Here is a 21,600-nt window from a genome sequence, read left to right on the forward strand (position 1 = left end):
ATTATTTGAGGAAGGAGAGAGAAATTTTTTATTATTAGAGAGAGGAGGGAGAAATAGTATTTTAATGTTTAGGGAATGGAATCCATTCCCTAAATTTAAAGAATTATTATTCATAAAATGTATATTTAGGGAATGAGTAGGGTAGCTGATGCGGATATTTTTTTAATACAAAATGTAAAATTTAAGGTATAAATTTAATTTAGGATAATTGATATGGATGAGCTTCTTCAATGTTGAATCATATTATTAATGTTGATCACTTAAGTGAGTTATTAGTCAACTAAAAATGATTACCAAGCTTTGTTTTTATAAGTACTTTTGGTGGATTTTTTTTAAAACACTAATGCATACAAGAAAATATGTTTAATCATCCTTCATCTTAATCAAGTGCTAAAAAAAACATAAAAAAGGCTTTTGACGTAAAGACAAGGTTTTGCTCTTATTATTTGAATTTCTATTCCAAAACTCTCTTTTGACCTAGGGTGCGTTTGGTTCAAGTTATCATGTATAACCTTGGTTATGTGATTACTAGATAATCACATAACCAAGGTTATGGGGAATAAAACATAACCAAATATTGTTTGTTTCAACCTAGGTAATGCAACAAAAACTTGTTTGTTTGAAGGTTTTAATGAATACCTTCGTTTAATATTTTACCGTATTACCCTCAGTTACAAAATCAACTACACATTTTATTATTATTATTATTATTATTTATGTTTTTTTACTTTTCTTTTTTTTTTATATTTTTTTACTTTTTTATGTATTTTTTTATTTTTTAATGTTTTTATATTTTTATATTATTTATATTTATATATTTTTTATTTTTTTACATTTTTTAAATTTTAATCTTTATTTATTTATTTATTTTTTAAAAATTTTTATAAATTTTTTATTTTTTTATTTTAAGAATTTTTAAAATTTTTAATTTTTTAATTTTTTAAAATTTTTAAATTTTTAATTTTTAAAAAATTTTAATTTTTTAAAACAAATTTAAAATTTAAAATTATATTTTTTAATTTTTTTATTTTTTTAAATTATTTATTTTTAAAAATTTTAAATTTTTTTAAACATTTTTTTTTTACATTTTTTAATATTTTTTACATTTTTTTCTCTTTTTTCCATGTTTTTTCTTATCGGAGGGTATTTTTGGTAAAAAAAATTCGTTAACTCCGGAATCAAGAAAAACCTTAGGGTGCGTTTGGTTTGCACCATTTTCATTTTCTGGAAAACGCGCGTTTTCTAGAAAACAGAAAACGACTTTTTGTCATTCTCTATTTTTCTAGAAAACGATAACCAATTTTTTAGAAAACGCGCGCGGAAAACGCAAACCAAACACCGTTTTTCAGAAAACGCGCGTTTTCCATAAAATGAAAATGGAAAACGCGCATACCAAACGCCCCCTTAGTTTTCTGAGATTTTCCGATTTCGGACTGTATGACCCTTTTGCTGACGTGTCGGACATGGAACATTACTCGTGAATCATCGAATACCTAAACCAAATAAGGTTTTTATTAATAACCTTGGATGGATAACCAAGATTATCAAGAATAACCCCGAATCAAATGCATCCTAAAAATTTATATTTAGAACAAATTTTAGATAAGGGTATGGTTGACTCAATTGAAAGAGTCTAGTCAACCATGTTAAATTTGTATTCAATTCTAGTTTAATGTATTGGCGACTAGATGTAAAGTTGTAATTGTATACATTTGAGGAAAAATAATGTTATAAGGGGCGTTGCGAGAATTGAGGTCGATGTAAAGTTGTAATTGTATACATTTGAGGAAAAATAATGCGAGAATTGAACTCGCGACCTCTCGCACCTAAAGCGAGAATCATACTACTAGACCAAACGCCCATTTAATTAGAAATTTACTTCAAATTATAATAATATAAATAAGAAGAAGCTGTGATAGGAAATCACAATTAACATCCGCTCGAGTTTTCGCTTCGTCACGCAAACCCTATCACGCCTTCCGCTCCGCTGATTCCTCTTCTCCGGGTCCGGTGAGTAGGGTTCTTTCCAGCCACCTAAGTTTCTTTGAATCAGAATCGTCTAGTTTACTTTTTCCTAACCACGTCTGTCGCCGGTGTTTTTTTCCCCTCGATGTTCTTCTATATTCTTGTATTCCTGGTAGTAGAAACACAGAAACCAAATTCTTCTTCAGGTCGGCGTCGTATTTGTAGCTGAAAAGTTGAGGAAGTTCTGCTGTTTGCTTCACCATAGGAATCTGTCTTAACAAGGCTTTTGAATGGCTCAGCCTCGCAGTAATGTGAGTTTGATTTTGCCATCATCCTTTATGATATTTGCTGGTATGTCGGTTGTTTTTCCATTTACATATCTGCTTCTAACTTTGTGGATAGGCTGTTGGAGTTGATAACACTTTTCGAAGGAAATGGGACCGAGAAGAGTTTCTTCAGAAAGCCCGAGAACGGGAAAGGCAAGAGGTGATTCGTAATCTCCCTGAATAATACAGTCAAATACATCGAGTAGTTTTTTTTAATAGTTGAATTTCTTATTTTGATTTCTTCTTTCCTTGACACAGGAGGAGGATAGGTTTAAATCCAAAGGTATGCTCTTGGAACATGCTGATGTTACTAGCTAAATTTTTTTCTTTGCGTGATAATTGTTTGGTCAATTACTTTGCCATTTGTTTTTTTGATATGCTAGACAAAGCTCCTCCTGTGCAAAGGAAACCCCTGAAGCACAGAGACTATGAGGTTGACCTTGATTCCCGCTTAGGGAAAACTCAGGTCTGGATTCTAACTTTTGAGATGCCTGTGTTAAATGTATTGATAACTATCAAATAGTAAAGGATTCTAATCTGGACAAACGTTCTTATGTCTATGAAGAAACTTTTCACTGATGAAAAACTACTATATCCCTTAGAACTGTTATGCAAATTTTTTGAACAAATAAAGTCATATCACCAACTCTTTAACTGCAACTTAATAGTTCATATATTAATGATCACTTCTTTATCATCTTATGATAATGGTTGGCAGAAACATGCACAATTGTTTAGCGTCTTCAAAGGATCTTGATTTTTAAAATTATCCCTGCTAAATAAGAAATATATGGTTACTTGCCTATCATTACGTAGTCTTTTTGTTTGTTTTTTTCAGGTTGTTACTCCAATTGCACCTCTGAGCCAGCAGGTATGTTTCTTTGACATTCTTGGAAAACTTTTACAAGTTTAGACAAGTGCAATTTTTCTTTTTGGATATATAGCTTGTTTTTACCAGATTGATTAAATTTCATGTCAAAGAAACAGCAGTTTTCTAGTTTATGTGAAAGTTGGTATATGATTAAGTTTGAAGAAAGATGGAGGTTGTGTTGATTTAATGATGTTTAACACAATATCTTGTAGAAATGAATCCATAATTACCTCTGTAACTGAGGCTCATCAAGTTATCAAATGTTTTGGAGAAACAAAGTATTTTAGTTGCTTTTGGACTTCAATAACAATTTGTACATAAAAAATTTTACAATTTTATTTAAAGTTTTATCAAGTATACTGCTAGTATAATTAAGACATATATGTAGGCATCTTAGAGAGAGGACATTTTTATTGTAATCACAAATTTCAGGGTTATCATGCTTGTTTATTTTAGGATGTTAGAGCAAATTGGATAGCGTGGAATGGAGCAAAATTGGTTATATATCTATTTTGATGCTTGTGCTCAAGTATTTATTAGGTTGCAAAAGGACTGGAGATAGCTTATCTCTGTGTTCTTTTTTCCTACGTGTCAATATTATTATTATTTTTCTTGTTGTTTTATTGCTGAGGACAAAAGGTTCTATGGTTCAATTCATCAAACTGACCATCATTATAATAGAGCCAATAGACTGACATTTTCATAGTGAACTAGTAGGCTTGGAAGGTAAGAAGGATCAGAAACTTCGGAAGTCAATTCTTTAATCTCAGCCTCCCCAATACTATAGGATATAGATGCATGATATCCATGATCTTGCATTATAACAAGCATGGGACGATGACATCACTTGGAAGTTTCCAATGGCGACCTGATTACTGCTTAGATTGTTGTTTTAATTGTAATGATTTGTATTTTGTAACTTGGTAGCACTGTGCATTCTGCATTTATGTTGTAAAACATTCCACATTTGTAGAAGATATAAATGTGAATTGAATTTATGTTATGTAGGCTGGATACTACTGTGCAGTCTGTGAATGTGTTGTAAAAGATTCAGCTAATTACTTGGACCATATCAATGGAAAGAAACGTATGTCTCCGAGTCTTCTTTTAACTTCTTTCGGGGATAACAATAATATTCTACCCTACCATGCTGGTGTTTTGATCCTGCAGATCAGAGAGCTTTGGGCATGTCTATGAGGGTGGAGCGTGCAACTCTTCAGCAGGTCTTATTTTACTCTCAGTTGATTTAGGTCCAGAAGTTGTGTACTGTTTTCATTATATTAGCACTTGTATTTTCTTTTTCTTTTGACAAAGAGAATTGTTATTTTTTTTGGCCAAAAATGGAAAAATGGACAAGTAGACTTAAGACTTAGCATTCACCTGGTATAATCTCTACACCTAAAAAAGAAAATGCATTCTCACTTACCTGGTCAAGCAAAAAAACCAAAACCTTACCCTTACATGCAATCACATATAAACAAAATTGCAAAAAAGACAAGAAACAAAGCATGTTAGTTGACTAAAACTAACCCAAGAAATTGAATAAAAACACCCCTTGTGTATCAATCAATTTAACCTATAACTTTTCTCTATGAGAGTATCTTCTCAACTTTATCCACCTGTAAACAAGCAAGTCAGCTGATTCGCCTCACAATGATTGAAATTGAATATCATCCTTATAAAACCGTATATAGTGGAGCAGTAAAAAAAACCTTTTGGCCACATAAATGATTGGAATGTAAAAGATGTTTCAGAGTGCCTTTACATTTCTGCAAGACATTTTTCTCTTTGAAGATTTTTTATATCATATATTAAACCTCAATATGCTTCTGTAGCATAGCATTTTGGGAATATTTTATATCTACTCTCAATCACCCACTCTTCATTCAAAGTTTTTAATCTTCAAAGTGCTTATGTCCATGCAGAATAAATTTTACTAACATATGTTCAAATGATTATCTCGTGAAAGCATTATACAATTTCTTGTCAAAATAATTATTGTATGACTTAGGCTAAATAATGTCTCGTGTTTGAAGCTTCGAGGGTTTAGTATTTGTTCATAATTATAAATTAGTTAAGATGATATATGGACTATTTGAGTATTATACTTCATTTTAATACAAATTGTTTGAAAGAAATAATTGCATAACATGCAATAGTTTTTACTCTCATTAACCAAGTCTTGTCTGTTTTCTTCCTTTGTTACTTCTGCACTTCATTCACTGTTCAACAAAACTAAATTAGTTAAATCACCTTTGGTTCACAGCTCTATCAAATACATTATTATTTTTCCTTAGCTACTTCCCATAATGGGAAGGGGAGCCATATGCAACGATAAAGTTGCTATTGTGTCACCTTGAGGTCACGGGTTCGAGTTGCAAAAGAGCCTCTTTCAATGCAACGTAAAGCTCAGTACAATAGATTCAATGTGGTCCAACCCTTCCCCGGCACTTTGTATTGATAGGAATTTCATGCACCGGGCTCTCCTTTTTTTTAACTTCCCATAATGGCTTTCACCATTGGTTTTGCAACTGCAAAATTTGGTACAAACTAAGTCTACATGTAAGTTTTCATATTTCTCCAACACTTCCAAAGGGAACATAGATTGCTAACATACCAGGAGGTTTCTGGGGTGGTCTCCACAAATAATATATGATATATTGACTTAATAAAATGGTCTTGCAAAAGTGTTGTGTTCTTAGTCACAGTAGTGCATGGAGATATGAGAGGGTGAAAAAGTTATATGGGAAATGGGTGTTAGAATTCCATGTTTTGGCTGCGTTTTCCAAGCCATTGCTATTGATCTCTTTTGGGAGTTATCCTTGAAAACTTATGAAATATGTTAGATTGGATGCGGCTCCAAGTAGATGACAGAATGAGAGAAATAGATCTAGATGAATGAATATGTTCAAAGACAATTAATAGTTTTATAGTTAAAAGATTTGAATCTATTGTAGCGGAAGATGTAAGTAGTGGAAGACCAAAGAAAAAATTAATCAATGCAATAAAAAGTGACTGCATTGTTTTGAATATTGCTAATGATATTGTCTTGAATAGAGCTCAATGAAATGGAAGAATAAGATTCATGTAGCTGATCCCAAATAATTGCAACAATATGACTTGATAATGATAATATATTACGGCTTTCACTTGCACATTCGGACTAATTTCCTTAATATATTTTGGAGGCCACATAATGTTTCATGGATCTAGGGTTACTCCCTTCTGCATGATATTACAGTAGCAGTGAAAGTTATATGTTCGATAATGCTTGAAAAATAGTTCTCAAGTTCATATAACCCATCTCATCCCATCTGATCAATATGAAGCAGAGTGAAACCCAGATTATTATCACATAAAAATGACTTGTTTTTTATGTTCTCATGCTTGGAGGAGAAGGAACAATTTGTGACTTTTTAGTGGTTCTGGTTGGTCAATCTCATTTTAAACAATATAGGTTGCTTTATCTGCTACATCTCACTTAAAGGTTTCTCATGTTAGAATGTTATTCTGAAATTAGCCTGTTTCACATGATGTAACAGAATAATCTGCCAATATAATGGCCCTATTTGTCAACTATATGTTCTAGTTTCATGATTGGTTTTTATTGATTCAAAATCATCTGCCAGCATATTAGCCGTATATATCAAAATTTTGTTTTAGTTTCATGATGGGTTTTTATTAATTCACACATTTTTTAATATTTTGTGGTCTCCATGTTATATTCGTTTTACACAGGTTCAAGAACGATTTGAGTCGCTAAAGAAGCGGAAAGTTCCTGAAAGCTTTTCTGAGCAAGGTAGAAATTTTATTTGATCCTGTTATCCCTGTGTTAAGTGATGGAATGTCAGTCATTATGACCGGATTGTTTGTATGATGAATTGGAGATGCCAACATTTAGACCACCATGCACAATTGAAGACATAGATATTGAACTAGTAGTCGGTTATCATTTAGTTTTGATATGTTTGCTTAGATTTGGATGAAAGGATAAGGAAACAGCAGGAAGAGGAGGAGGAACGGAAGCGGCTACGCCGTGAAAGGAAGAAGGAGAAGAAGGTAGGCAGTTTTCTTGCAGGACTGGATCTTGGATGTGGTTTTTTCTCAGGGCTTGCATTTTTTTCTCTACCTTTAGGATCTTTTATAAATTTCTGGAATTTGATAAAGAACATTTTAGCTTGAGATATGAAGACGTTGAATCCATAATCTTTAGTTTCTTGTATGCTTCTGTTTGTTATATACCTGTAATTGGCTTCCTTTTTTTTTCTTTGGACCCATAATCTCCCGTCTTTTGCATGCTACTCTTTGTTATACCTGTAATTGGCTTCCTTTTTTGGTTGATAAAATGTATGTTCCTTTTCTTTCAATGAATTAATGCTGAGAGAGTACAACCTACGTGAGCGTTTATTGTTTCTTTTTTCTTTTCCTGTTCAGAAAGTCGTAAATAGTATGAGACTTGGTCTCAGGATATACCCAATGCTGTTATATCGAATGCTGTCATTAGGACCATTATCCAACAGGCAAACTAGATGCTTGTATGATTGTTGGGTTAGTGCTTACTCACGGGCAAGAACCATTTCATTTGTCTGGGAACTAGTTGTTAAGGAATCTTGTGCATCTTTGAATTAACATTTCTATCAGGAGCATTCATTTGGAAGATAGATAATAAGTTGATCTTGTATGACCTTCTATTAATAATTCTATGATAGATAATTCATTGTGAGATAGTTTCACCTGATACAGCAGGCAGTATCGCAGAATTGTCTGCGCATACAAACATTTCAGGGGCATTTGGTCTTACACATCGCAATAATCTAGACATTCTTGTTAACATTTTCCTGGAGCACTCTCTAATGACACAATTAACAATGAACATCTGTCCTGTATACTAACTGGGGAGTAATGGGTTTCAGAAAGAGAAGGCTGCCCAAGAAGAAACGGAGGATGCTGATCCTGATATGGCTGCTATGATGGGGTTTGGAGGCTTCAAGTCGTCCAAAAAGTGAACAGCAGGTGATGGGAAATGCAAATTCAAGGCTTCCCTTGCTTTGTTCGCCTCAGAGTTTGGTTCCCTAAGCCGACATCTTTTGGGTATAAAATTTGTTTGTGCATCTGTTTTACGTAGTTATTGATGCCTGAGTTAATGGCGATGCCCAATGCTCTGTTTCAGTTTAAACTTGCAAAGCTCAGATTGATTGAGTAATTCAATTAATGATTCTGAAGAAACTAGTGCATTCCAATCCTAATGTGATTGTATTGTGCAGCAACATGTAGGAAAGAAATGTATCTGGAATTTGTAATCCCTTTCTTGTACTTGCGTCCTAAAAAGAGCAAAGAGACGCTCAAGCAGTAACATATTCAAAACAAAGAATTGGAATCCTAACAGTACGAGAAGCAGGTTTTTTCTGACTGATTTTAAAATATTTTTCTCAACTATTTTGCACTTGTTTAAATATGCTGAATGCATACGTAATTTGATCACTTTGTTTATAGCCTCAAGGTAGGCCACTTTTTGAGCAATATAATATACTAACGTATCTCCTTCAAGAACAATGCCCATCATGTTGATTGGGATGACTCAATGCCTGTTCCTAATTTGATATAACAATTTTATTTGTTCGCTTTGAGAGTTATGAATATGATTTCCGATCACCTCCACCGTTTGGAATTGAAAGCTTCGACATTTGAAAATTCCACCGTTTGGAATTGAAAGCTTCAATATTTGAAAATTAAAGGTTGAAAATTTTCTCAGGATAGAGATAAAATAATAGTTTACTCTAATAGAGAGATTTCAAACTCCAATTGATGGAAAAAGAAAACTCCTCAAGAAGAGAAGATGGATCGAGGAGCAAGTCAAGAGATGTGAGGTCAACGAGAAGATAATTAAATTATTGATTAATTTAGTGCTAAACACCACCTTGTATAAAATTGGGGAATATAAGATGCCAAGGAGTTATGAAGCATATTGGTAAATCTTCATGAAAACTCATCCTTAACGGAACGCAACAACAAAAGCAAAGAGGGAAACTCATTGTTTCATATGCATGAGGATTTGAAGGTTGAGAGATATTCAACATTCGAGGTTGAATTTGAAAAGGTATCCACCTCAAGGATTGAGGGGGAGCATAGACCATTAACATTGGAAAAAAAAAAAAAGAAGCATATGACAACATCCCAAGTCAATGAGGAAGAAAAAATGTCACCTCTACAAACAAAAATTGTGAAGGTATATCAATTTCATGCATTAAAAATAAATATCATATTTTTTTTAGTGCAAAGAAAAAGGACATTACAAGAACAAATGTCCTAAATTAGAGAAGAAGAAGGCTTAAATGACTCTCAAGGTGAAGAAAAAGCCAAAGGAGGTTGGCCCTATGGTATGCAAAAACAAGAAGCACATTGTGCGCTTTTCTTGTAATCAAAAAGGATATTACCGGAACCAATATCCAAGGGGAAGAGATCATATCAAGAAAAAAGGAGGAAGCTTAAGTTGAAGGGGAGTTTCCAAGAATAACACTAAGGTACCATTAGTTATTGGTATTTCTTTGTGTCATGATAAAGAGCATGCTAGATCTAAATTTTATCATTTAAATGTTATTTATCTAAAAATAGAAAAATCTAGAGTTAATTATAAATTATTTCATACTAGGACTATTTCATCTAAGGTTAGGAAAGTAGAAAATAATTTGACCAAGAATTCTAAGGATTTTAGGTATATGCCTAAAAATAAAAATACCCAAGGAAAAAAGAAAAATCTAAATTTATGAATTTAAGGAGAGAATATCAAGTCTTGAGGTCAAAACTTAATAAATTGGAAAACACCCTTAAAAGAATGAAAAATATGTTTAAGGGGTCAAATGAACAAGATCGAAGGGTAGATAGGGAAGACTCATTTAATGGAAAGAGAGGTTTGGGTTATAAACCAAAAGTCAAAGAGAATGTGTCCTCATACCATAGAGTTCCATATAGTTATGGAACTAATCCTAAGTCTAGGAGTCAAGTTAAGATAACAATGAAAGTTATCCCTAGAAGTAATCTTGAAAAGACTAGTGTGACTAAAGCTTCTAAGAAATAAAAAAAAAAGTCATTAAGAAAGTCACTAGAGAGATTATCCCTAAACTTAACCGTGAGGAGTCTAGTATGCCCAAGGCTTCTAAGAAGTCTAGAAAGGTTATTACGAGAGTATTAAGGGAAGTTATCTCTAATGAATATTGCAATTAAGTATAGAAAAAATTACAATAATGCAATTATTGATCTGAATTAGGCCGACAAGAGGGGGGTGGTGAATTGCCTTGAAATCAGAGTTTGAAAAATATCTCTTGCTTTGCTTTAGCAAAGATGTACAAATAATTAGAATAAACAATAACATAAAAGAAAAGAGATTAAATAATTTACTTGGTTACAACTAAGGTGGTTATTAATCCAAGGTAAGTGAAAATCTCCTTCATTGAAGGTGGAGAAGCCTCTTACACTTTTTAATAGCTCAAAAATTAACTAGGAATTGAATATAATAGTTGTTGATTAATTTCTAGCTTCAAGGGGACTTTTTATAACCTCTTGGGATTAGTTACCGTTGCTTGAAGGTGCCTCCAAAGCACTCTAGGGGCGCCTCCAAATGGATAAAACTTTATCCACTCTTCAACGATTAGCTAATGGCTAACCAATGACTTTTTGCATTTGAGGGTGGCTTCAGCTTCTTTGAGGGCACCACCAACTTCGTCCAAGGTGTCTCTTGTTGGAGTGTATACTAAAAGTCTAGCTTTTGTAAACATTTATTTTGAAATAAAGAATCACATTGGTAAAAAATGTCTACATTTATGCTAAGTGTAGTTGTTCAATTAATTTATATTATAGATAACATGGTGTGTGGTGTCACACACAGAAAATCATGTTATCGGTTCTTTATAAATTATAAACAGTAGTTCGCGACTAAGATGGAAAGGAGCAAATCATTGGAATAGTCGTAGTGTAATTAAGTATAAGTTTATCTTGACTGATAAATTACACTAATACACTTTAAGTGTATTGAGAATGATCATTTAAGGTAAGTTTTTTTTATACTGACTTAATAAAAGAACAAGACCTTAGTTATTATGGAAGTGTGTGCTCTTAATCCTAATATAATAACAAGCACATATATTTAGTATTTATTTCTTTGACTTATCAAAGGATGAGATTTAGCTCGATAAATCAATTGGCCCGATAAGTGGGAAAATGATATTACTTATAGTGTGTGTTGTTGATTATAGAAGGAAACTATGTCCTAATAATCTAGGTTGATAATGTCCCCAAGAGGAGCTCATAAGGATTGTCATGTTAAACCCTATAGGTGGACTTAGTCCGACATGACGATAAGGTTGAGTGATACTACTCTTGGACTGAGATATTAATTAAAATGAGTTGTCAGTAATTCAATTAATTAGTGGGCTTCTGACATCTTAAACACGGAGAGACTAACACACTCATAATAAGAAGGAGCCCAAAATGTAATTTGAGATTGGTGCGGTAGTTTAATAATAATTCTTTAGTGGAATGAATTATTATTGATGAAATTAAGTTGGGTGTTCGGGGCGAACACGGGAAGCTTAATTTCATTGGGAGACCAAAACCAATTCCTCCTTTCGGTCTCTATCGTAGTGTAACGACCCACCTTCTGGGTACTGGCTGTAAGGCCGGTCGCTACAATAATGCTAAACTATACTGTGCGGAAAGCTGGGCTAATTAAAATTTTACTATTCTAATTACTGGGAACGCTGAAACTGAACGCTCTACATGTACCTAATAATTGTACACATGCTAGGGAAGACAATCTATGCCTCCCGGATGACTTGATAGCTGTAATCAAGCATTCCAATCGATCCATGGATCGATTGGGCTGTTGGATCGATCCAGGGATCGATCCAGCTTGATACTGGCACGGAAGGAGACTCTGGTTCGGTCGGTTGACCGATCCATAGCTTCTGTATGCAGCTGGATCGGTCTACCGACCGATCCAGGAGCATGTTGATCGGTCGGTAGACCGATCAGTGAGCCTCCGTGCTTCTGCCCTCTTCTGTACGCAGCTGGATCGGTCTACCGACCGATCCAGGAGCACCCTGATCGGACCGACCAGTGCACTTCATAAGTTTCTGTTTGCCTCTGGATCGGTCGGCTGACCGATCCATAAACTCTTTGTTCGAGTCTGGATCGGTCGGCTGACCGATCCAGTGGCGCAACCCCATTCCTGATCGGTCGGCTGACCGATCAGGGTTTCTGATTTCATATCAGAAACTTCTGATTTCAGCACTGATGCGTGCCAAAGATCTCACATAACAACTAACTAATGCATAATAAACATTCAAATAACCTATAGCTAACATTCCAACATGACATGGAGCATGGTTCATCGACTCATAACCTTTAACTACTAGAAATGCATAGAAAGGAAGGTATAAGAAAATGTCTTAAGGAAGAACTAGTTTCTAATTTGCTAAACTCTCCAAGGTCTTTTATTCCAGTTCCTGCCACACACACCATCCTTGCATTGCCCTCCAGCTTCCTCTGTTAGTCCATTTTTCCTTTACCTTTATCTGCAGTATAAGGAAAAATAGAATCTGTAAGCTAAAAGCTTAGTAAGAAACCATCTACCTCACAAAAACATGCATTCGATGCAATATGCTTTTAAAACATGCCGTTTGAAATATGTACTGATTGAGCTAAAACATGACATACTATCCTACAATACATAGCAATCAAAACTAGCCATGGCATACTATCATCTAAAGCATGTGAACATGAACTGAACATAGAGCTATCATACCCAAATCATAGAAAAACTGGGCTGAACATATAATGAGCTAAACTGAAACTAACTGATACTGAATTCAAACTCAACTAACATAACTAATTTTGAGTTTTGAAAACTAATTCATAATAAGTGAAAATACATAATCATGCTGTTTGGGCCCGGCAACTGTACTTGCTATGCGCGCATCCCTAACTAGACCCGGGTTTGCAAGTCCCGAATTTAGTAGGGTTAACTAGGTTATCTAAACCTAGGGACGACTGTGGGAGTCCAACCCAATGGATATCTGATCCAGTACAGTGCCACTGAAAATAAAATACTGAAATAGCTAATACTTGCTTATTCTATTGTTTCTAGGTTATCTGAACCTAGAGCTAGGTTATCTAAACCTAGAGGCGACTGTGGGAGCCCACCCATTGGATATCTGATCCATATAAGCTGTAATAAACTGAGAATACTGAATAGATACTTCTAATGTATCTAACTGAGCTGTTAAAGATACATATGGTGCATTTTTACTAAACTAGCTATTTTATCGAACACTTAGTGTGCCCTAACTCTTCTCTCTATTAGGGAGACCGCCTCTAGACACCCGACAACATCAACCTCCTATCTGAAGAGGGAAGACATGCCTGGCCCATCTAGAGGTGCTCAACTAAATCCTTAATCTGCGAAGAAAGTTAAATACACCCTAGGTATCGATAAAAAATCTGCATACATCCTAACTAAAGCATAAAAACTCAATCGGAAGCTATTATACTGCAGGTGAGGGGTTTCTTACCTCGTACGCTAATTTTCTTACAATTCCTTTCGCTAGAAATTCCGGTGGAGACGACTTCTCGACGATTCGCTCGCGTCTATGCGTTTCTCTCGCGGAGGGGAACGTTCTCGTGTCGGAGTCGTCGCCGGAGAGTGCTCTTAGGGCCCTAGGGAGGGAACCCTAGGTGTTCCCTTGTGGTTGGCACCGAGAGAAGGAGAAAGAAGAGGAAGTGGCGTGAGGGATTCGGTGAAGAGAGAATTGCCGAACCAACTTCTAAAATAAACCAAACCCTCTTTAAGTTCTTAATTTATATTAAGTGGTTTAATGAACCCAACTCTAATATAAATATATTTGGTTCTCCTTTCTTTCAGCACGGCCCTGCTGGGTTCACTCGTTTCTAACATTATCCGCAAACCATAGGTCTCGGGTTCGATTCCCGCCTAAGCTATTTTGCGGTTCTAATTATTTTTGCTACTTCCGCTACTCGGAAAATTCTGGAAAAATATCTAAAAATTCCAGAAAAATCATAGAATATTTATAATGCAGTTTCGAGAATTTTCGGGCGTTACACGTAGCCTCTTGTATATAGAGAATTATACCCACCACATACCCACTTCTTACCCACCTTATACCCATCTTAATGGGGCCAGTCAAGCAAGCTTGGAACCCAAGCTTGGGTTGGCCAAAGCAATTAGGATGAGTAAGATGGTGTGGCCGGCCCTAGCTTGAACCCAAGCTTGGTGTGGCCGGCCACATCATATTAAAAGGATTATTTATTTGTTTAAAATCTTTCCTTATGTGGAAGCAATGATTTAAAAGAAGAGTTTAAAAATTAAATATTTTCTTTTATAGTTTTCTACAAAAGATTAAGAGAAAGATTAGATATCTTTCCTTATTTGTAGATTGAAAGGAGATTTTAATTTTAGAGATAACTTTCCATTTTGGAAATCATCCACATGTTTTAAAAGAGATATTGTATTTTAAACAAATTTCCTTTATAACCAACCATGAAGGGATAAATTATTAGAGAAATTTTATTTTAAAAATTTTCGGAAACAAATAAGGATGTTTTAATTTTGTTTAAAACTTACCTAATTTGGAAGCTATTAAGGTGGCCGACCATATGGTTTAAGAAAAGGAATTTGTTTTTAATTAATTAAATTTTCCTTTTTATGGCAAAGAAATTAAGGAAGTTTTTATTTAAATTTTCCTTATTTGCAAAAACCAAGGATTATAAAAGAGGGGGTAGGGGTACCTTCATGAGAGAGAACTATATTCTATTTTCCTCCCTCTCTTCCTTGGTGGTGGCCGGCCCTAGAGCTTCTTCTTCTCCTCTTCTCTTCTTCTTTAGTGGCCGGTTTCATCTCTATCTTGGAGCTCTTGTTGGTGGTCGGTTCTAGCTAGGAGAAGAAGGAGAGAAAGGAGGCTTTGTTTCTTGCATCCCTTGGAGCTTGGTGGTGGTGACCAAACCTCTACATCCTTGGAGGAGTCTTGGTGGCCGAAACTTGGTGAGGAAGAAGAAGTGCTTGGGTGGTTCTTATCTCGGTAGATCATTGCCCACACAACGTCCGAGATAAGAAGAGGAATACGATAGAAGATCAAGAGGTTGTTATTTGCAAAGAAAGGTATAACTAGTAATTATTTTCTGCATCATACTAGTTTTTCTTTATATGAATTCCAAACACAAGAGGCTAGTGATTCTAGATTTTCGGATTAGATATTCGATGTTGTGTTTCTTTTATTTTGGTTTTCGATCTTGTGATTCGATTGTTCCTTTTGGTTAAACCTAGAGTTATATAAGGAAATTAAATATTAAATTTCTTTAAAAGTCTTTATCTAGGAAGTGGTGGTTTCCAAGAAGGCCTAGTGTCTCGCTATGTTTAACCTGGAAGCCAATTTTAGAAATTAAAATTTAATTGAATTTATAGCATAGGTGGATTTGGATCAATAATGTTAAGCATCGTTTGCGATCCAAGTCTAAACCATTAAGAACAGATAAGTTAAATTTGGAATCAATAATGTTAAGTTCCGTTTGCGATTCCAAATTTAATTTCTAAAGAACACAATAGGTTGTTATGAAAGGTTCGACACTTGTATAAAATTTTTGTACAATGGAACATGTATGATCTTCCTAGGATAAACCAACACCTCTAGCTTCGTCCAGGGCACCTTTAGCAGGAGACATGAGGCCACCTCCGAACTCCTCTAAGGCGCCTCAAAAATCCTTGGAGGCACCTTTACAACACTATATGGGTTGGTCTTCGGATGGGTGATGCATCGATTATCCGGAGTTGAGCTCACTCGAATCCATCTCTAACCTTCTCCTCAAGCAGGCTTCCTCCTCGGCTTCTCATCCCTCGAACATCGTGTATGTTCTTCTAGTCCATCATACCTCGGATGTACTGAGTCCCTTGACTCCCTTCCCATATCATCCTTCTCACTTACCACATATTCTGCTCGACTTTTTGTATGCCTAAGCTCCTGGACACTTAGATATAAGAATCAAATACAACATGACCTAACTTAACTCAATTGATCACATTAAAACTCATCTGGGGTACTTACAATGAGTACCTAGAGCACCCAAAGAGCACCAATAGGTTTTGGATTTATAAGATTGTGTTATCTACACCCTATATGGATTTAGAGAATGTCAACTCTAATGGGAAGGGTAGTTAACCTAACCTTAGTGAAGTTTATTAGGACACTTTGGGATCTAGAGGGGGTGATTAGCTCCGTTCGCTTAGTAGATGAGTTGTTGTAGTGGAAAGTACTTAAGCAAACACTAATGCCAAGATTGGCATGGTATCAACCTCAAGCGAGATAACTAATCCAAAGATCTGGCCCTCTCTCACATATCCACTATGTAAATACTCATTCTCAGAAACACTCCAGAGGACGAGAAGCCTCATATAAGCTCTTAATACAAAAAATACAAGAAGAAGCTAATACAATATGAAATCTTACAAGATTTACAGCAAATGAAACCCTAGCTTCTTACTTCTTGCTTGTAGACACCTCTTGGTCAACTTAGAAGTGCAGCAACATTTCTTCCTAAGTCTCCAAGAATTGGTGTGATCTGTAAGCTTGGTGAAGAGAGTGGAAGAGAAAGGTTTTGAAAACAGTGCACGCCAAAACTTTTTTATCGGGCTTAAAACGACTAGTTTTCAACCTTAAGCGATTACTCTAATCGCTTAAGTGTTCTTAATTGATTAGCTAATTGACTAAGAATCTTTCTGTTCGATCACGAGAAACCCCGTAAGGGATTAAGCCTCCCTACTTAATCGCTTACAATAGCTTCTGTTTCTCACAGAAACAACCTTAATCGATTAGCCTAATTGATTAAGGCTTGCTAAATCGATTACCCTAATCGATTCGGCACCATTTTGTTTCTGTGATCAAACGGCTTAAGCGATTAGGGTAATGACTTAAGCTATAGTAATCGATTATCCTAATCGATTACCAAATCCTAACTTTCAAACCTAAGTCTAAGGTATCTAATATCCTGTCAGCCGTGACTTATTGGGATTTCTCCTTGCCTAGCATTCAGTCAACCTTGACCTGCTGAGGCTTCTTCACCAAGTGTTCGATTAATTCTTTGATTCGCTTGAACTTTTCTCCTCATGTTAAGTGTCTGGTCAAACTTGACCCACTTGGACTTTCCATCTCGTGCCAAGTATCCGGTCAAACTTGACCCACTTGGACTTACCGTCTCATGCCAAGTGTTCGGTCCTCCATGACCCACTTGGACTTCCAAATACCAGGTGTTCGGTCAACCTTGACCCACCTAGATTTCCTCATGCCTCGCTTTACTCACTAGGGTTTTTCACCAACTGGCTTCACTCACCAGGATTTCCCTCAGTCTAGCTTCACTCACTAGGGTTTTTCACCTGCTTCACTCACCAGGATTTCTCATCTGTCTAACTTCACTCACTAGGGCTTTCACTTAGCTTCACTCACAAAGATTTTCTCACTACCTAGCTTCACTTACTAGGGCTTTTTGACCTAACTTCACTCACCATAATTTTCCAACTACCTAACTTCACTCACCAGGATTTTCATTTGCTTAGATTCACTCACTAGGGTTTTTCATTTGGCTTCACTCACTAGAATTTTCTAACAGCCTAGTTTTACTCACTAGGCTTTCACCTAGCTTTACTTACTAGGATTTTCTAGTGAAGTATCCGGTCAACTTTGATCTACTCAACTCTTCTTCTGCCAACCATCCTGTTAATCTTGCCCTTATTTAAACTCCAGTTAGGACTTTCCATTCAAGTATCCGGTCAACACTGATCTACTTGACTCTCTTACACATCAAACTAGTCAACCCTTAACCAAAAGGTAATTACACTAACAATCTCCTCAAATGGATAATTACACCTGCAATCTCCATATATTGTCAAACATCAAAACTTAAGCTTTGTCAAACTGGTCAATCTTGACCTAAGGAAATTGCACCAACAATCTCTCCCATTTTAATATTTGACAATACGTTTAAGTTAGGTTAATCCCATAGTCTCAACTTCTTCTTCATGTCAAAGCATGAATGAGGGTTTCCTTCATTCTCGCCCTTAACATAAGGGTTTTACAATCTCTCCCTATGAACATGGAGAATTTTCTAATTTAAATCCTACATTTTTCCCTTTGGCACACATCAAAAACGCTTCTCCTAAAGAGTTATCTCAAGTTGTTCACAACCTCACTTGTTGTTCACAACATGACCATGAAGATCTCATACCCTTTATTGTGCTCAATGTTCACCCTTGAGCATTAATCATTCATGACAATGAAGATTTTTTATCTTCCATTGTCTCTCATGCTCAACCTTAAGCATTCATAACAATGAAGGTTTCCAACCTTCCATTGTTTTCTCGTTCAAAAAAAATCTAAACCATGTTTTTAGGAGTATATCTCCCTCAAAATATACTACAAACTTTTATCATTGCACCAACAATGACTTAGTTTTTAAACCTTTATAAAATTTAAAATTTAAAGTTTTGAGGTTCAAAATTCAACTTTAAAACTAAACCACACCCTGAACTCCAACTTAGTCTTCTTTTAACCATTCCTTTCTTGTTTCAACAAGAAAACTATCCTTAAATGTTCATAAATAAATTTCTTAAGGTTAAGGATGGTTAACATGACTAAACATGGCTTAGTAGACTGAAATCAAACCAACACAGCCAAAAATAGCATTCTTAATCGATTGGTGTCAGTTACTAGTCAATTACAGCCTCTCTTAATCAATTAAAGTTGGGATTTAATCGATTACTGAGTGTTAATTGATTGCTTTAATCAATTAAAACCTTTAATCAGTCACTTGATCAATTCCGCGAGCCTCTATGCTCATGGAAATGCACCCTAATCGATTGGGGGTGTGGCAATTGATTGGCTCAATTGATTACCATAATTGAATTTTTGAAATAGATTTTAACCGAATTTTAGAAATACATAAATAATTTTATAAAATTTCAAAAATTATAAAAATTTGTGTAGACATTACTTATGTCATATACTATCATGAAAAAATAGTTTTCTAAGAAAATAATTTATATTTTCAAAGATTGACATAAATTTAAAAACTCTTGAAAAATTTAGTATTTTCCTTTAGTGTGTGTCTAACTATACATGGTAATTCCTATCAAAAAATAGCCTTCATCAAAGTTTTCCAAAGTATATTTAAAATAATTTTTAAAACCAAAATTTCAACCATGATCTTTAGGCTAAATGCACATGATTTGTACATTTACTTTCCCCATGATTGGATGACACATAACTATGTGTTTTGATGAAACTAAAACTCAAATGGATGCACTAAATCAATATCTTGAGTTTTGTTCACCATCCCACTTGTATCTAATGTGCACTAAAACATATACAAACCAACCTATAGTCCTTGTGAGATGTAGATTTTAGTTTTACCTTAAATTAAAGGGGCATGCATATCTATCTAGGCATTTTAAAATTGATCATCCAACTAGGATGTTACTATTGATTAATGTCATTGTCCTTACTTACAAGAAATTAAACTAATACATAAAAATGATTATAACATATATCACATGCATATTTTTCAAAATAACATCTAAAATTTTATCAAGGATAATATGATGCATGTATAATTGTCTCATGATATCATGGCAAAATGTATATGTGAAGTGATAACATGACATGTGATAGAGCAAGCTACACATGGAAATTTTGCATAAGAAAAGTACCTAGATTTTCATCTAAATTTTATCCTTAATCTATTTTGCCAAGATGAACCTAATGTTGCCCTTGTTTCCCCCCCAAAAAAAATAATAAAATCCCAACTTGACATTTCTTTGATTTATCCTATTTGTACCAATTTTAATTAAGTCTAAATCTTTAAATTTTGGCGCATTTCACTCTTCCAATGACTAAACATTTAAACCTACATTTTCGAAGGTTGACAAAACTTTGAAAATGCCTCCAAGTATCAATTTCATCAAGGTTAGGTTAAATACCCTTCCAATTAGAGTTGACACTCTCTAAATCTATCTAGGGTGTAGAGAACACACTCTTAGGAACTTGAAACCTATTGATGCTCCTTGGGTGTGCTAGGTACTCATTAGGGATAACTTCCCTTAGTACCTTCCTAATGACCTTTCTAGACTTCTAGAAGCCTTCGTCATACTTGACTCCTTAAGGTCAACTCTAGAGATAGCTTCCATTGTGACCTTCTTAGTGACTTTCTTAGACTTCTTAAAAACATTAGTCACATTGATCTTTTCAAAGTTAACTCTAGGAATAACTTCTCTTGTTACCATGACTTGACCACTAGATCTAGGGTTAGTCTCATAGTTATATGGAACTCTATGGTATGAAGACACATTCTTCTTGGCTTTAGGTTTGTAACCCAAACCTCTATGACCATTGATTGACTCTTGCCTATCTATTCCTAGGTTTTGTTCATTTGACCCTTTAAAGATATTTTCCATTATTTTTAGGATTTTTTCTAACTTATCAAGTCTTGACCTTAAGACTTGATTTCCATTCTTAAATCCTTAGAATTGGATTTTCATTAACCCTTTGGACATTTTTTATTTCTAGGCTTATATCTAGAATTCTTAGAATTTTTGCTTAGAATTTTTGCTTAGATCATTTTTCTACCTTCCTACCCTTAGATAAGATGGTTCTAGCATGATATGAAACATATTTTTCCTTAATCCTATTATGTTTTTTGTTTTCATGATAAATAGTATTAAAGTGATAGAAGTTATTTCCAACGTGATTTTTATCATGATTAAAGAATTACCACTAACTAATGGTACCTTAATTTTGTTCTTGGAAGTTCCCCCTTGATTTAAGCTTCCTCCTTGACTCTTGGTTGATTTCCTCCCCTTAGGACATTGACTTCGATAATGTCCCTTTTGACTACATAAGAAACACACAATGTCCTCGTTACCCTTCCATATCACGGGGCCAACCTTCTTAGTCTTCTCCTTAGCCTTTGATGTCACTAGATGGGAATTTTTTATACATTCATTTGTAGGGATGACACTATCTTCTTTTGATCCGGATGTAGAAGCTTCTTCTTGATCTGACATTGATGGTTATACTCCCCCTCAATCCTTGATGTGGATGTCTCTTCGTCTCATCCTCGAATGTTGAGCATCTCTCAACCTTTGAATCCTTATGTACATGAAACAAAGAGTATTCTCCCTCTTTACCTTTATCGTTGCACTTCATTGAGGATGGATCTTCTTCTTCTTGATTCAATGAATCTCCCTCTTTGGATTCATCTTGATTTGGTACAATGGAGGGGACTTAATGAATCTTTACTAATTTGCTCCAAACTCCTTGGCATCTTTATATTCTCCTATCTTGCTCAAGATGTTGCTAGGCAATAAATTGACCAATAGTTTGGTCA

The 21,600-nt window shown here is 34.9% G+C and overlaps 1 protein-coding gene across 1 annotated transcript; it reads left to right on the forward strand.

Annotated features, from left to right (window-relative positions):
* The first annotated feature begins 1,903 nt into the window (after positions 1–1,903).
* On the forward strand, positions 1,904–8,530 carry LOC122052419 (zinc finger matrin-type protein 2-like). The gene is made up of 11 exons (XM_042613914.1): positions 1,904–2,010; positions 2,172–2,276; positions 2,368–2,451; positions 2,550–2,574; positions 2,675–2,757; positions 3,130–3,162; positions 4,171–4,249; positions 4,333–4,385; positions 6,901–6,961; positions 7,139–7,221; positions 8,076–8,530. The coding sequence occupies exons 2-11, from the start codon at positions 2,256–2,258 to the stop codon at positions 8,166–8,168; spliced, it is 615 nt and encodes a 204-aa protein (XP_042469848.1). The 5' UTR covers positions 1,904–2,010; positions 2,172–2,255; the 3' UTR covers positions 8,169–8,530.
* Positions 8,531–21,600: the final 13,070 nt, after the last annotated feature.

The sequence above is a fragment of the Zingiber officinale genome, chromosome 3A, assembly GCF_018446385.1.
Source record: "Zingiber officinale cultivar Zhangliang chromosome 3A, Zo_v1.1, whole genome shotgun sequence".
Classification (NCBI taxonomy): Eukaryota; Viridiplantae; Streptophyta; class Magnoliopsida; order Zingiberales; family Zingiberaceae; genus Zingiber; species Zingiber officinale.